This window comes from Nerophis lumbriciformis, linkage group LG25 (genome assembly GCF_033978685.3).
Source record: "Nerophis lumbriciformis linkage group LG25, RoL_Nlum_v2.1, whole genome shotgun sequence".
NCBI lineage: Eukaryota > Metazoa > Chordata > Actinopteri > Syngnathiformes > Syngnathidae > Nerophis > Nerophis lumbriciformis.
The window spans coordinates 35,363,433-35,381,802 of NC_084572.2; the positions used below are offsets into that span (position 1 = coordinate 35,363,433).

Sequence of the window (18,370 nt, forward strand, 5' to 3'; positions counted from 1 at the left end):
CACACACACACACACACACACATTCTTGTATTTGTTACCTTCTTGAGACCTCCGAAAAATGTCTACGTCTTTAGGACCACCCTTTCTAGATATAAAAAGATGTGTATTTACAACATTAATAATACATACATACTATGCAAAATTTGTTGGAATTTCACAAGAACAATTTTGCAAGAAAAGCTTAACATTTGGGCAATTTTATGAAAAGAGTCGTAATTTTACTCGACAAAAGTCACAACTTTATAAGAAAACGTGAACATTTTGGCAACATTATAATAATATTAGGAATTTTACTCAAAAAATATCACTATTTTACAAGAACAACAAAAAAAAATTGGCAATATTGTGATAAAAGTCAGAATTTTATATGACAAATGTCACCATTTTGCATTAAAAAGACTGTTTTTAGTTTATTTTTCTTATTTTTTGTGTATGTAATTGTTTTTTTAATATTCATTATTTACTTCAAGTTATTACAGTATGTCTCTATATGCATATTTATTTATTTTTTTAAATATAATTTTAGCCAAAAGGGGGAGCATTTAAATTTCCGGCCAGAGGGGGAGCACTTCAAATGTTTACACACACTTGTTATCTCATATGTTGACCAGAGGGGGTGCACTTTTAAAAGTGACACACAGTCCATCTGAAAAATACCTCATTTTCGGGGACGAATAGGGAAGTCCTGCCTTTGCACACTGTCAATGTTTACTTTTGTATGCACATCAACAAAAATAATCCTGACTTTGGAGCAATGTTCACGGACTCTAGTATTTGGCTCTCTATTAGATGCAATGGTTTTTATATATTGGGACCACGATTTCGGTCCTAACTTGTTCACACCTCCTCATATGGAAGCTTGTAGATGTCTCAAGAAGGGTAGAAATACAAGCACACACCCACACACACACCTAAAAAAAAAAAGAAGAGACAAACATCCCTGAGGGCGACCAATGGGAGCAGAGAGATGCGGGCTGGGCGGGGCTAAGCGCCAGCTATAGAAAAGGGGGATGCTGCAGTCCCGTCCCCTCATATCTCACTCCACCCTTACAATAAAAAAAAAAAAAAAAAAAAAAAAAAGGCACGCAGCGGCAGCAGCAGCACGGGGGAGGACGCGCGCGCGCCGGGAAGCACCCAGCAGTATGTGCGCGCCCACGGGAGGGGCCGACAGAAAATGGCGAGTCTGTGCAAACGGCAGCAATGCACGGTAGAGAGGCGCGGCTTTCGGCAGGAACTTGACTCCTGGAGGCACAAACTCATTCACTGTGTAGGTAAGCTCGCTTGGGTTTGTGTGCGTGCGTGGGTGTGCGTGGAATGGCAGAGAACACGGGTGGACACAAAAAAAAATATCGGAGCTGTCATGTTTTCCTGCGTGTTTGTGTCGGGACACTTCCGGAATAGTCCGGCCTTTTTTCGCCTTGTTGTTGTTGTTGTTGGACAACAAGAAAGTATTGATGTGCTTATTAATATTTATTAATTTTTTTTTTTAGTATTCTGTAGAGCTTTGAGATTCCCGACATGTTTATTTATTGTAAGCAGTGCGCGTCACGTGGTCTCTTGTAGCCGCGCCGCAGCCAATCAGCGCGGCCGTGCCCGAGTGCGCGCCTGTCTTTTTATTTTTTTATTTTTTCCCCCTCCAATGCGCGCGGCCGATCTCCAAACATGATCCCCCCCCCCACCCCCCCCTCTTCCCTCCTCCTCTTCCTCCTATGGAAATGGTGTTTTGTGCGCGCGCATTGCTGCATAGGAGAAATGTCCGATTATTCTGTATGAAAAGGGGGAGGGGCTTCTGGACATTGTTGATGTTTTTAGAAGAGGGAGGGGGCGGGGCCTCCGCGGTCATTGTTGTTGTAAAATGTCAAGGTGTCGCTACTTTGACTTCCCGCCGCCTTTTGGAGCACTTTTTTATGACTCTGTGTTAATTATAAAACAATAAATAGTCCGATATGAACATTTTCGTATCACGTATCATCATCTTTTTATCTCCCTTTTTGTTGAACATGCTCAAAAAGTACACACAATGAAATATAAGTCAGAATGTGCGAATGCTACATGTTTAGCGTGCTAATGTTAGCACGCTAAACTTTTTTTTGCTAATGTTGCTAACATTTACCCCAGAGTCATATAATTTGGTACTTTATATATGCTAACTTTTTTTTTAACCTAATTTTGCTCGAAGTCACATAACTTGACATATGCTAACTGTAAACATGCTGGAATTTTAACATTAGCATGCTAGCGGTTTACGTATGCCGCGGCAAAGTTGTGTGACTGCGGGGGTGCACGGCGGAATAGAAAAGATAGCATGCTAACGTTAAAATGCCGGCATGTTTGCAGTTAGCATATGTCAAGTTATGTGACTCTTGGTTACAAAATTTGCTCTAAAAAAGTTAGCTTATATAAAGTACCAAATTATATGACTCTGGGGTAAATGTTAGCAACATTAGCAAAAAAATTTAGCAATGAATTTTAGCATATGTCAAGTACCAAGTTATATGACTCTGGGCTAAACGGTAGCAAAATTAGCACATTTTTTTTTAGCATATGTCAAGTTATGTGGGTCTGAGCTAAATGGTTGCAAAATTAGCTAAAAAGAAACGTTAGCATATATAAAGTACCAAATTATATGACTCTGGGGTAAATGTTAGCAACACTAGCAAAACATTTTAGCAATGAATTTTAGCATATGTCAAGTACCAAGTTATATGATTCTGGGCTAAACGGTAGCAAAATTAGCAAATATTTTTTTTTAGCATATGTCAAGTTTTGTGACTCTGAGCTAAATGGTTGCAAAATTAGCTAAAAAGAAACGTTAGCATATATAAAGTACCAAATTATATGACTCTGGGGTAAATGTTAGCAACATTAGCAAAAAATTTTAACAATGAATTTTAGCATATGTCAAGTACCAAGTTATATGACTCTGGGCTAAACGGTAGCAAAATTAGCACATTTTTTTTTAGCATATGTCAAGTTATGTGGGTCTGAGCTAAATGGTTGCAAAATTAGCTAAAAAGAAAAGTTAGCATATATACAGTACCAAATTATATGACTCTGGGGTAAATGTTAGCAACATAGCAAAAAAGTTTAGCAATGAATTTTAGCATATGTCAAGCTCCAAGTTATATGAATTTTTTTAGCATATGTCAAGTTATGTGACTCTGAGCTAAATGGTTGCAAAATTAGCTAAAAAGAAACGTTAGCATATATAAAGTACCAAATTATATGACTCTGGGGTAAATGTTAGCAACATTAGCAAAAAAATTTAGCAATGAATTTTAGCATATGTCAAGTACCAAGTTATATGACTCTGGGCTAAACGGTAGCAAAATTAGCAAATATTTTTTTCAGCATATGTCAAGTTATGTGACTCTGAGCTAAATGGTTGCAAAATTAGCTAAAAAAAAAAAGTTAGCATATATAAAGTACCAAATTATATGACTCTGGGGTAAATGTTAGCAACATTAGCAAAAAAATTTAGCAATGAATTTTAGCATATGTCAAGTACCAAGTTATATGACTCTGGGCTAAACGGTAGCAAAATTAGCAAACATTTTTTTTAGCATATGTCAAGTTATGTGACTCTGAGCTAAATGGTTGCAAAATTAGCTAAAAAGAAAAGTTAGCATGTATAAAGTACCAAATTATATGACTCTGGGGTAAATGTTAGCAACACTAGCAAAAAATTTTAGCAATGAATTTTTGCATATGTCAAGTACCAAGTTATATGACTCTGGGCTAAACGGTAGCAAAATTAGCAAATATTTTTTTCAGCATATGTCAAGTTATGTGACTCTGAGCTAAATGGTTGCAAAATTAGCTAAAAAAAAAAAAGTTAGCATATATAACGTACCAAATTATATGACTCTGGGGTAAATGTTAGCAACACTAGCAAAACATTTTAGCAATGAATTTTAGCATATGTCAAGTACCAAGTTATATGATTCTGGGCTAAACGGTAGCAAAATTAGCAAATATTTTTTTCAGCATATGTCAAGTTATGTGACTCTGAGCTAAATGGTTGCAAAATTAGCTAAAAAAAAAAAAGTTAGCATATATAACGTACCAAATTATATGACTCTGGGGTAAATGTTAGCAACACTAGCAAAACATTTTAGCAATGAATTTTAGCATATGTCAAGTACCAAGTTATATGATTCTGGGCTAAACGGTAGCAAAATTAGCAAATATTTTTTTTAGCATATGTCAAGTTATGTGACTCTGAGCTAAATGGTTGCAAAATTAGCTAAAAAAAAAAAGTTAGCATATATAAAGTACCAAATTATATGACTCTGGGGTAAATGTTAGCAACATTAGCAAAAAAATTTAGCAATGAATTTTTGCATATGTCAAGTACCAAGTTACATGACTCTGGGCTAAATGGTAGCAAAATTAGCAAATATTTTTTTCAGCATATGTCAAGTTATGTGACTCTGAGCTAAATGGTTGCAAAATTAGCTAAAAAAAAAAAGTTAGCATATATAACGTACCAAATTATATGACTCTGGGGTAAATGTTAGCAACACTAGCAAAACATTTTAGCAATGAATTTTAGCATATGTCAAGTACCAAGTTATATGATTCTGGGCTAAACGGTAGCAAAATTAGCAAATATTTTTTTTAGCATATGTCAAGTTATGTGACTCTGAGCTAAATGGTTGCAAAATTAGCTAAAAAAAAAAAGTTAGCATATATAAAGTACCAAATTATATGACTCTGGGGTAAATGTTAGCAACATTAGCAAAAAAATTTAGCAATGAATTTTTGCATATGTCAAGTACCAAGTTACATGACTCTGGGCTAAATGGTAGCAAAATTAGCAAATATTTTTTTTAGCATATGTCAAGTTATGTGACTCTGAGCTAAATGGTTGCAAAATTAGCTAAAAAAAAAAAAAGTTAGCATATATAAAGTACCAAATTATATGACTCTGGGGTAAATGTTAGCAACATTAGCAAAAAAGATTAGCAATGAATTTTAGCATATGTCAAGTACCAAGTTATATGATTCTGGGGTAAACGGCAGCAAAATTGGCAAAAAAAAGAAGTTTGCGTGCTAACAGTTAGCATATGTCACGACCAAGTTATGACTCTGTGGTGTGCGGCGGTATAGTTGGCTGAAAAATGTAGCATGCTAATGTTGGCATGCTAGCAGTTAGCATATGTCAAGTGCCAAGTTATATGACTCTTAGGTAAATGTTAGCAACATTAGCAAAAAAGTTTAGCAATGAATTTTAGCATATGTCAAGTACCAAGTTATATGACTCTGGGCTAAAAGGTAGCAAAATTAGCAAATATTTTTTTAGCACATGTCAAGTTATGTGACTCTGAGCTAAATGGTTGCAAAATTAGCTAAAAAAAAAAAAAGTTAGCATATATAAAGTACCAAATTATATGACTCTGGGGTAAATGTTAGCAACATTAGCAAAAAAGATTAGCAATGAATTTTAGCATATGTCAAGTACCAAGTTATATGATTCTGGGGTAAACGGCAGCAAAATTGGCAAAAAAAAGAAGTTTGCGTGCTAACAGTTAGCATATGTCACGACCAAGTTATGACTCTGTGGTGTGCGGCGGTATAGTTGGCTGAAAAATGTAGCATGCTAATGTTGGCATGCTAGCAGTTAGCATATGTCAAGTGCCAAGTTATATGACTCTTAGGTAAATGTTAGCAACATTAGCAAAAAAGTTTAGCAATGAATTTTAGCATATGTCAAGTACCAAGTTATATGACTCTGGGCTAAAAGGTAGCAAAATTAGCAAATATTTTTTTAGCATATGTCAAGTTATGTGACTCTGAGCTAAATGGTTGCAAAATTAGCTAAAAAAAAGTTAGCATATATAAAGTACCAATTTATATGACTCTGGGGTAAATGTTAGCAACATTAGCAAAAAAATTTAGCAATGAATTTTCGCATATGTCAAGTACCAAGTTATATGACTCTGGGGTAAACGGCAGCAAAATTGGCAAAAAAAAAGAAGTTTGCATGCTAACAGTTAGCATATGTCACGACCAAGTTATGACTCTGTGGTGTGCGGCGGTATAGTTGGCTGAAAAATTTAGCATGCTAATGTTGGCATGCTAACAGTTAGCATATGTCAAGTGCCAAGTTATATGACTCTGGGGTAAATGGTTGCAAAATTAGCACAAAAAAAAGTTAGCATGTATAAAGTACCAAAATGTATGACTCTGGGGTAATCGGTAGCAAAATTTGCAAATAATTTTAGCATATGTCAAGTATCAAGTTATATGACTTTGGAGTAAATGGCGGCAAAAAAGGCACAGAAAAAATGTTTGCATGCTAACAGTTAGCACATGTCATGACCAAGTTATGACTTTGGGGTGCACGGCGGAATAGTTGGCGGGAAAAGAGAGCATGCTAATGTTAAAATGCTAGCATGTTTACAGTTAGCATATGTCAACTTATGTGACTCTAAGGTAAATGGTTGCAAAATTAGCTAAAAAAAAAGTTAGCATACGTAAAGTACCAAATTATATGACTCTGATGTAAATGGTAGCAAATTTAGCAAATTTGTTTAGCATATGTCAAGTACTAAGTTATATGACTCTGGGGTAAACGGCGGCAAAATTGGCAAAACATTTTTTTGCATGCTAACAGTTAGCATATGTCATGACCAAGTTATGACTCTGAGGTGTGCGGCGGTATTAATTGGCTGAAAAATTTAGCATGCTAACGTTGGAATGCTAACAGTGAGCATATGTCAAGTACCAAGTTATATGACCCTGGAGTAAACAGTGGCAAAAATGGTAAAAAATAATGCTAACAGTTAGAATGCTAGCAGTTTGTATATGTCACGACCAAGTAATGACTCTGAGCTGTAGGACGATATAACTGGCTGAAATAGTTAGCAGGCTAATGTCAACATGCAACAACAACCATGGATTGTATAGTAAACTCTAGATATTACCGAATTTTACCGTAAAAAAAAATCAATGGTACCGTTTTTCTACAGTAATACATCGTAAAAACCAACAACGTCTCCAGATTGTACGGTGAACCGTAGATGTTACCGTAAAAAACTGGCCGCTCGGTCGCCAGAATTTTACGGAAAAAAATCAGTGGTACCGTTTTTCTACGGTAATAAACCGTGAAAACAACAACCCCAGATTGTACAGTGAACCGTAGATGTTACTGTAAAAAACTGTCTGCTCCGTCGTCAGAATTTTACCGTCAAAGATCTGTGGTACTGTTTTTCTACGGTAATACATTGTAAAAACAAAAACAACCCCAGATTGTACAGTGAAGCGTAGATGTTACCGTAAAAAACTGTCCGCTCCGTCGCCAAAATTTTACCGTCAAAAATCAGTAGTACTGTTTTTCTACGGTAATACATCGTAAAAACAACAACAACCACAGATTGTACGTAGATGTTACCGTAAAAAACTGTCCGCTTTGTCGCCAGAATTGTCCCGTAAAAAACATTGGTACTGTTTTTCTACGGTAATACATCGTAAAACAACAACAACCACAGATTGTACGTAGATGTAGATGTTCCCGTAAGAAATTGTCCGCTTTGTCGCCAGAATTGTCCCGTAAAAAACATTGGTACTGTTTTTCTACGGTAATACATCGTAAAAACAACAATGTCCCCAGATTGTACGGTAAACCGTAGATGCTACCGTAAAAAACTGTCCGCTCCGTCGCCAGAATTTTACCGTCAAAAATCTGTGGTACTGTTTTTCTACAGTAATACATCGTTTAAAACAACAACAACCCCAGATTGTACGGTGAACCGTAGATGGTACCGTAAAAAAACTGGCTGTTCTGTCGTCCAAAATTTACCGTAAATAAAAAAATCCGTGGTACTGTTTTGCTATGGTATTACACCGTAAAAACAACCACAACCCCAGATCGTTTAAAACAACAACAACCCCAGATTGTACGGTGAACCGTAGATGGTACCGTAAAAAAACTGGCTGTTCTGTCGTCCAAAATTTACCGTAAATAAAAAAATCTGTGGTACTGTTTTTCTACGGTATTACACCGTAAAAACAACCACAACCCCAGATTGTACGGTGAACCGTAGATGGTACCGTAAAAAACTGTCTGTTCTGTCGCCAGAATTGTACCGTAACAAAATTAGTGGTACCGTTTTTCCACGGTAATACATCGTAAAAACAACTACGTCCCCAGATTATACGGTAAACTGTAGATGGTACCGTAAAAACAGTCTTTTCTGTCGCCAGAATTTTACCGTCAAAAATCTGTAGTACTGTTTTCCTACAATAATACATCGTAAAAACAACAACAACCCCAGATTGTACGGTGAACCGTAGATGTTACCGTAAAAAACTGTCCGCTCCGTCGCCAGAATTTTACCGTAAAAAAATCAGTGGTACTGTTTTTCTACGGTAATAAACCGTGAAAACAACAACAACCCCAGATTGTACGTTAAACCGTAGATGTTGCTGTAAAAAACTGTCTGTTCTGTCCCCAGAATTTTACCGTAAAAAATCAGTGGTACTGTTTTTCTACAGTAATAAACCGTGAAAACGACAACAACCCCAGATTGTACGTTAAACCGTAGATGTTGCTGTAAAAAACTGTCTGTTCTGTCCCCAGAATTTTACCGTCAAAAATCTGTGGTACTGTTTTTCTACAGTAATACATCGTTTAAACAACCACCACCACAGATTGTACGTAGATTTTACCGTAGAAAACTGTCCGCTTTGTCGCCAGGATTCTCCCGTAAAAAACATTGGTACTGTTTTTCTACGGTAATACATCGTAAAAACAACAATAACTATAGATTGTACGGTAAACCGTAGATGTTACCATAAAAAACTGGCCCCTCTGTCGCCAAAATTTTACCGTCAAAAATCAGTAGTACTGTTTTTCTACGGTAATACATCGTAAAAACAACAACAACCACAGATTGTACGTAGATGTTACCGGCCAGGATTCTCCCGTAAAAAACATTGGTACTGTTTTTCTACGGTAATACATCGTAAAAACAACAATAACTATAGATTGTACGGTAAACCGTAGATGTTACCATAAAAAACTGGCCCCTCTGTCGCCAAAATTTTACCGTCAAAAATCAGTAGTACTGTTTTTCTACGGTAATACATCGTAAAAACAACAACAACCACAGATTGTACGTAGATGTTACCGTAAAAAACTGTCCGCTTTGTCGCCAGAATTGTCCCGTAAAAAACATTGGTACTGTTTTTCTACGGTAATACATCGTAAAACAACAACAACCACAGATTGTACGTAGATGTAGATGTTACCGTAAGAAATTGTCCGCTTTGTCGCCAGAATTGTCCCGTAAAAAACATTGGTACTGTTTTTCTACGGTAATACATCGTAAAAACAACAATGTCCCCAGATTGTACGGTAAACCGTAGATGCTACCGTAAAAAACTGTCCGCTCCGTCGCCAGAATTTTACCGTCAAAAATCTGTGGTACTGTTTTTCTACAGTAATACATCGTTTAAAACAACAACAACCCCAGATTGTACGGTGAACCGTAGATGGTACCGTAAAAAAACTGGCTGTTCTGTCGTCCAAAATTTACCGTAAATAAAAAAATCCGTGGTACTGTTTTTCTATGGTATTACACCGTAAAAACAACCACAACCCCAGATCGTTTAAAACAACAACAACCCCAGATTGTACGGTGAACCGTAGATGGTACCGTAAAAAAACTGGCTGTTCTGTCGTCCAAAATTTACCGTAAATAAAAAAATCTGTGGTACTGTTTTTCTATGGTATTACACCGTAAAAACAACCACAACCCCAGATTGTACGGTAAACCGTAGATGTTACCGTAAAATCTGTCTGTTCTGTCGCCAGAATTTTACCATAACAAAATTAGTGGTACCGTTTTTCTACAGTAATACATCGTTTAAAACAACAACAACCCCAGATTGTACGGTGAACCGTAGATGGTACCGTAAAAAAACTGGCTGTTCTGTCGTCCAAAATTTACCGTAAATAAAAAAATCTGTGGTACTGTTTTTCTATGGTATTACACCGTAAAAACAACCACAACCCCAGATTGTACGGTAAACCGTAGATGTTACCGTAAAATCGGTCTGTTCTGTCGCCAGAATTTTACCATAACAAAATTAGTGGTACCGTTTTTCTACAGTAATACATCGTTTAAAACAACAACAACCCCAGATTGTACGGTGAACCGTAGATGGTACCGTAAAAAACTGGCTGTTCTGTCGTCCAAAATTTACCGTAAATAAAAAAATCTGTGGTACTGTTTTTGTACGGTAATACATCGTAAAAACAACAACAACCCCAGATTGTACGGTGAACCGTAGACGGTACCGTAAAAAACTGGCTGTTCTGTGGCCAGAATTTTACTGTGAAAAATCTGTGGTACTGTTTTTCTCCGGTAATACATCGTGAAAACAACAACCTCCACAGATTGTACGTAGATTTTACCGTAAAAAACTGTCCGCTCTGTCGCCAGAATTTTACCGTAAAAAAACATTGGTACCGTTTTTCCATTTCCAGTAAAATGCTGTAAAAACCGGCCATGAGTTGTAGGATGAAACAACATATAAGGATGTATAATAATATCACGAGGTCATCCTTAATATTCATTTATTATTTCCTGTTACAAATGTCCTTCATAAGAGCCTCTTCGCTCTTTTGTCCGCCTGGACATTGTGCTTTTATTTTGGAAGTCTGGCCCCCTCCCCCAACCCCGCCCCCGCAGCCTCCATTTCTGGCGTATTTCATTAGCCGGCGTTTAATCCGGTTACATCCAGCGAGCTGGATGTTATGTCAAGATTATGGTCCACTCCGCCTCTGATCTCTCCACCTCGCCCGCTCTCCCGCCTCCCTAATCCGCTGCGCTGGACGCGGCGGCGGAACGCGGCGGCGGCGGCGGCGGAGAGCTGAGTGTTTGCGGCACTTTTGGACGCATCTCCGGCGTCCAGATGTTGTGTGTTGACCTGTCACCTACTTATCCTTCTAATGACCCGCTGCCATGCTGCTTTTGAGCAAGAGACGCTCCTAATGATGAGGATGAAGAGATGTCTCCTTCGCCTCAGCTGTGTCAACATGACCACGACTCTTGTTGTTGTTGTTGTCTCTGACGGTGGCCTGGGAGCATACTTGCCAACCTTGAGACCTCCGAATTCGGGAGATGGGGGGGTTTGGTTGCAGCCCTAACTCGGAAGAGTTAGGGCTGCAAGGGATTCTGGGTATTTGTTCTGTTGTGTTTATGTTGTGTTTATGTTGTGTTACGGCGCAAAATGTGTTTGTCATTCTTGTTTGGTGTGGGTTCACAGTGTGGCGCATATTTGTAACAGTGTTAAAGTTGTTTATACGGCCACCCTCAGTGTGACCTGTATGGCTGGTGACCAAGTATGCCTTGCATTCACTTGTGTGTGTCTGTAGAAGCGCATACAACATGTGACTGTTTGTATGGAATATAAGCGGATGTGACGACAGGTTGTAGAGGACACTAAAGGCAATATTGTTGTCCGGGTGGAAATCGGGAGAAATTCGGGAGAATGGTTGCCCCGGGAGATTTTCGGGAGGGTCACTGAAATTCGGGAGTCTCCCGGAAAAAACGGGAGGGTTGGCAAGCATGCCTGGGAGGGCAAAAAAAACGGTGACGTTTTGTGACGCAAATGACAATTTCAGAAAACTCACAAAAAAGGAGAAAACACTTCACAATTTCAGAAAACAAATTAACAAAAGACGAAACACTTTACAATTTCAGTAAACACAAAAACAAAATACAAAACATTTTACAATTTCAGAAAACACAAAAAAAGACAAAATACTTTACAATTTCGGAAAACAAATTAACAAACAAATTAAACATTTTACAATTTCAAAAACACAAAAACAAAATCCCAACATTTTTTAAATTTCAGAAAACACAAAAACAAAATACAAAACATTTTACAATTTCAGAAAACACAAAATAAGACAAACCACTTTAAAATTTCAGAAAACATATTAACAAAAGACTAAACATTTTACAATTTGAGAAAACACAAAAAAGACAAAACACTTTAACATTTTCAGAAAAAAACAATTACAAAAGACAAAACACTTCACAATTTCAGAAAACACAAAAACAAAATACAAAACATTTTACAATTTCAGAAAACACAAAAAAAGACAAAACATTTTACAATTTCAGAAAATACAAAAACAAAATCCCCAAATTTTTTAAATTTCAGAAAACACAAAAACAAAATACAAAACATTTTACAATTTCAGAAAACACAAAAAAAGACAAAATACTTTACAATTTCAGAAAACAAATTAACAAACAAATTAAACATTTTACAATTTCAAAAACAAAAGACAAAGCATTTTACAATTTCAGAAAACAAAATAAATACAAAACATTTTACAATTTCAGAAAATACAAAAACAAAATCCCAAAATTTTTTACATTTCAGAAAACACAAAAACAAAATCCAAAATTGTTTACAATTTCAGAAAACACAAAAAAAGACAAAACAATTTACAATTTCAGAAAAACAAAAAAAGACAAAACACTTTAACATTTTCAGAAAAAACAATTACAAAAGACAAAACATTTTACAATTTCAGAAAACACAAAAACAAAATACAAAACATTTTACAATTTCAGAAAACACAAAATAAGACAAACCACTTTAAAATTTCAGAAAACATATTAACAAAAGACAAAACATTTTACAATTTGAGAAAACACAAAAAAGACAAAACACTTTAACATTTTCAGAAAAAAACAATTACAAAAGACAAAACACTTCACAATTTCAGAAAACACAAAAACAAAATACAAAACATTTTACAATTTCAGAAAACACAAAAAAAGACAAAATACATTACAATTTCAGAAAACAAATTAACAAACAAATTAAACATTTTACAATTTCAAAAACAAAAGACAAAGCATTTTACAATTTCAGAAAACAAAATAAAGACAAAACATTTTACAATTTCAGAAAATACAAAAACAAAATAAAGACAAAACATTTTACAATTTCAGAAAATACAAAAACAAAATCCCAACATTTTTTAAATTTCAGAAAACACAAAAACCAAATCCACAATTGTTTACAATTTCAGAAAACACAAAAAAAGACAAGACAATTTACAATTTCAGAAAAACAAAAAAAGACAAAACACTTTAACATTTTCAGTAAACACAAAAACAAAATACAAAACATTTTACAATTTCAGAAAACACAAAAACAAAATACAAAACATTTTACAATTTCAGAAAACACAAACAAGACGAAACACTTTACAATTTCAGAAAACACGAAAAAAGACAAAACATTTTACAATTTCAGAAAACACAAAAACAAAATACAAAACATTTTACAATTTCAGAAAACACAAAATAAGACAAACCACTTTAAAATGTCAGAAAACATATTAACAAAAGACAAAACATTTTACAATTTGAGAAAACACAAAAAAGACAAAACACTTTAACATTTTCAGAAAAAAACAATTACAAAAGACAAAACACTTCACAATTTCAGAAAACACAAAAACAAAATACAAAACATTTTACAATTTCAGAAAACACAAAAAAGGACAAAACATTTTACAATTTCAGAAAATACAAAAACAAAATCCCCAAATTTTTTAAATTTCAGAAAACACAAAAACAAAATACAAAACATTTTACAATTTCAGAAAACACAAAAAAAGACAAAATACTTTACAATTTCAGAAAACAAATTAACAAACAAATTAAACATTTTACAATTTCAAAAACAAAAGACAAAGCATTTTACAATTTCAGAAAACAAAATAAATACAAAACATTTTACAATTTCAGAAAATACAAAAACAAAATCCCAAAATTTTTTACATTTCAGAAAACACAAAAACAAAATCCAAAATGGTTTACAATTTCAGAAAACACAAAAAAAGACAAAATAATTTACAATTTCAGAAAAACAAAAAAAGACAAAACACTTTAACATTTTCAGAAAAAACAATTACAAAAGACAAAACATTTTACAATTTCAGAAAACACAAAAACAAAATACAAAACATTTTACAATTTCAGAAAACACAAAATAAGACAAACCACTTTAAAATGTCAGAAAACATATTAACAAAAGACAAAACATTTTACAATTTGAGAAAACACAAAAAAGACAAAACACTTTAACATTTTCAGAAAAAAACAATTACAAAAGACAAAACACTTCACAATTTCAGAAAACACAAAAACAAAATACAAAACATTTTACAATTTCAGAAAACACAAAAAAAGACAAAATACTTTACAATTTCAGAAAACAAATTAACAAACAAATTAAACATTTTACAATTTCAAAAACAAAAGACAAAGCATTTTACAATTTCAGAAAACAAAATAAATACAAAACATTTTACAATTTCAGAAAATACAAAAACAAAATCCCAAAATTTTTTACATTTCAGAAAACACAAAAACAAAATCCAAAATTGTTTACAATTTCAGAAAACACAAAAAAAGACAAAACAATTTACAATTTCAGAAAAACAAAAAAAGACAAAACACTTTAACATTTTCAGAAAAAACAATTACAAAAGACAAAACATTTTACAATTTCAGAAAACACAAAAACAAAATACAAAACATTTTACAATTTCAGAAAACACAAAATAAGACAAACCACTTTAAAATTTCAGAAAACATATTAACAAAAGACAAAACATTTTACAATTTGAGAAAACACAAACAAGACAAAACACTTTAACATTTTCAGAAAAAAACAATTACAAAAGACAAAACACTTCACAATTTCAGAAAACACAAAAACAAAATACAAAACATTTTACAATTTCAGAAAACACAAAAAAAGACAAAATACATTACAATTTCAGAAAACAAATTAACAAACAAATTAAACATTTTACAATTTCAAAAACAAAAGACAAAGCATTTTACAATTTCAAAAACAAAAGACAAAGCATTTTACAATTTCAGAAAACAAAATAAAGACAAAACATTTTACAATTTCAGAAAATACAAAAACAAAATCCCAACATTTTTTAAATTTCAGAAAACACAAAAACAAAATCCAAAATTGTTTACAATTTCAGAAAACACAAAAATAGACAAGACAATTTACAATTTCAGAAAAACAAAAAAAGACAAAACACTTTAACATTTTCAGAAAAAACAATTACAAAAGACAAAACATTTTAACATTTCAGAAAACACAAAAACAAAATACAAAACATTTTACAATTTCAGAAAACACAAAATAAGACAAACCACTTTAAAATGTCAGAAAACATATTAACAAAAGACAAAACATTTTACAATTTGAGAAAACACAAAAAAGACAAAACACTAACATTTTCAGAAAAAACAATTACAAAAGACAAAACATTTTAAAATTTCAGAAAACACAAAAACAAAATACAAAACATTTTACAATTTCAGAAAACACAAAATAAGACAAACCACTTTAAAATGTCAGAAAACATATTAACAAAAGACAAAACATTTTACAATTTGAGAAAACACAAAAAAGACAAAACACTAACATTTTCAGAAAAAAACAATTACAAAGGACAAAACACTTCACAATTTCAGAAAACACAAAAACAAAATACAAAACATTTTACAATTTCAGAAAACACAAACAAGACGAAACACTTTACAATTTCAGAAAACACGAAAAAAGACAAAACATTTTACAATTTCAAAAAACAAAAACAAAATGCAAAAGATTTGACAATTTCAGAAAACACACAAAAAAACAGTTTACAATTTCAAAAAACACAAACAAGACAAAACACTTTACAATTTCAGAAAACACAAAAAAGACAAAACATTTTACAATTTCAAAAAACAAAGACAAAATGCAAAACATTTTGCAATTTCAGAAAACACAAAAAAAGACAAAACACTAACATTTTCAGAAAAAAACAATTACAAATGACGAAACACTTCAGAATTTCATAAAACACAAAAACAAAATACAAAACACTTCACCATTAAAAAAACCCCACAAAAACAAAATACAAAACACTTTACAATTTCAGAAAACACAAAAAAAGACAAACCACTTTAAAATTTCAGAAAACATATTAACAAAAGACGAAACACTTGACAATTTAAAAAAAAAACACAAACACGGACGACAAATCATTTTACAGTTCCAGAAAACACAAACAAGACAAAATATTTTAAAATTTCAAAAAGCACAAAAACAAAAGACGAAACACTTCACAATTTCATAAACTGGAAAAGGGAATGTCCCAAAATCCCACTAACTCAGCCAATCATTTTGTTCAAATCTGCTGAGTATATATATATATATATATATATATATATATATATATATATATATATATATATATATATATATATATATATATATATATATATATGTGTGTATGTCAGGTTCAAACACTGATGACATCTGTTAAACAGACAAGAAGCAAGGAATTAAACAGAGTCAGGATTAAATTTGGCTCAATGAGGAGAAACGTCTTCCACCACGCTCTGACGAAAGGTTGCACGCCTCCTCTTTTATTCGGACTTTCCCTGATTACATGGCGACAGCTGTTTCTAAGGGGAGAGGGGGGTCGTAAAAACACAAAGTTTTTGCAATTATTCTGACAATATATATATATATATATATATATTTGTTGTTGTTGTTTTTGTTTGTTTTTTCATCGATTTTTGATTTTTTTCGAACGGATCGTTACAAATAAGAATTGCGATTCATTAAAAAATTACCCCCCACCCCCAGCATTTAGCAAACAAAATCAACGAAATGAACAACTTCCACGTATCCACGGATAGCTCGAGCTTCATTTCAAGATGTGTAGTGAAGCCTGGGCGCCACTTAAAAAGCAAGCCTTTTGAGCGCCTCGTCCCCTTAAAAGTGGAGGAGATAAAGTTTAGTGTCATGTTTGGTGTTGATGAAGTTTGGTGTTTGTCAAATAGAGGGCTGGGAGTGAAATATCATCAGCTTTTCAACAGTGTGTCAGTTCAGGGGGGGGGGGTCGTGGAAAAAAAAAGTGTCCCCTGGGGGGTGTGAGAGAATAATTGAGAAGCACTGCTGGGGACACATTCCTCTGAGAACTGCTTTGTCAGCAAATTCACTTTTGCACCATAGGGGTCCTTTAATAAGCTGTGTGTACAGTATATGTACAGTAACACTGCTAAAGGAACTACAGTATCTTCATTCACTCCTCGTGCTTCAAATGACCCAAATGATGATGATTTTGCTCCCATGTGACCCAGTTTGGACAAAATGTAACGCGTATATATCTTGAGATACAATTGAAGCCTTCATTGTTTTTTTTTCATTTTTCTTCCCTTTTTTGTGTTATTTTATTTGGCTTTCTTCATTAAATCAAATGTTACATTATTTTGTTTGCATTTATTGACATCTTTTTTTTTTAATGTTATTTTTTACAATTTAATTCAAATTACATTTTGTCTTTCTTTATTTTCATTTATTTATAAAAAACTATTATTTATTCATTTATTTGTATTTATTTTATTTTTTTTAACTTTTACATACATATATATTTTTTATGTAATTTCTTTTTTTTTTATCATTTTAAATTAACATAATTTTTAATATATTTTTCCGGAGTATTCATTTATTTAGTGATTTATTTATTTTTATGTGTTACATTTTTTTATTCGATTTATTCATTATGTATTGTTATTTATTCTATTGCCTTTAATAATTTAAATATATATGTACAATTTTAATAAAAAAATTTCATTTTATTTGTATTAATTAATTAAGTAATTTAATTTATTTAATTTAACCTTTGATTACTATTTTTTTTCCCAATGTAATTCCTTTTTTTTTTTATAATTTGAAATCAACATTATTTTTATATATTTTTTCCAGTGTATTTAATTATTCAGTTTTTTTTTTAAATTATTAGATTTTTTAATACGATTTATTCATTATTTATTGTTATTTATTTTATTGCCTTTAGTTTAGTTATTTAATTTAAATATACATGTAAAATAAAAATAGAATAAATATCATTTTATTTGTATTTATTTATTTATTAATTAATTTAATTTAACCTTTAATTACTATTATTTATATGTATTTTTTCTAGAGACCCAAAATACATAAAACACTTTATTCCAGGATGTTTTATTTATTCATAACATTTTTATACATTTATACCGTTTTTTATTACTTTATTTTTATTTATTTATAAAAACAATTATTTATTCTTATATTTGTATTTATATTAATTTTTTAAATTATATATATATATATATATTTTTTTCATATGTAATTCCATTTTTTTTTAAATAACTTTAAATTAACATTATTTTTATATATTTTTTCCAAAGTATTGAATTATTTAGTTATTTATTTATTTTTATGTATTACATTTTTTTATTCGATTTATTCATTATTTATT

General features: G+C 32.4%; 1 protein-coding gene across 2 annotated transcripts in view; it reads left to right on the forward strand.

Annotated features, from left to right (window-relative positions):
• Window positions 1–1,040: 1,040 nt before the first annotated feature.
• Window positions 1,041–18,370, forward strand: part of lcor (ligand dependent nuclear receptor corepressor) — a 175,070-nt gene continuing 157,740 nt past the window's right edge. For both annotated transcript variants that reach the window (XM_061984296.1, XM_061984297.1), the window contains exon 1: window positions 1,041–1,271. In XM_061984296.1, the coding sequence (XP_061840280.1) occupies window positions 1,175–1,271 (97 nt within the window). In that variant the 5' untranslated portion in view covers window positions 1,041–1,174. The remainder of the gene's footprint in view (window positions 1,272–18,370) is intronic.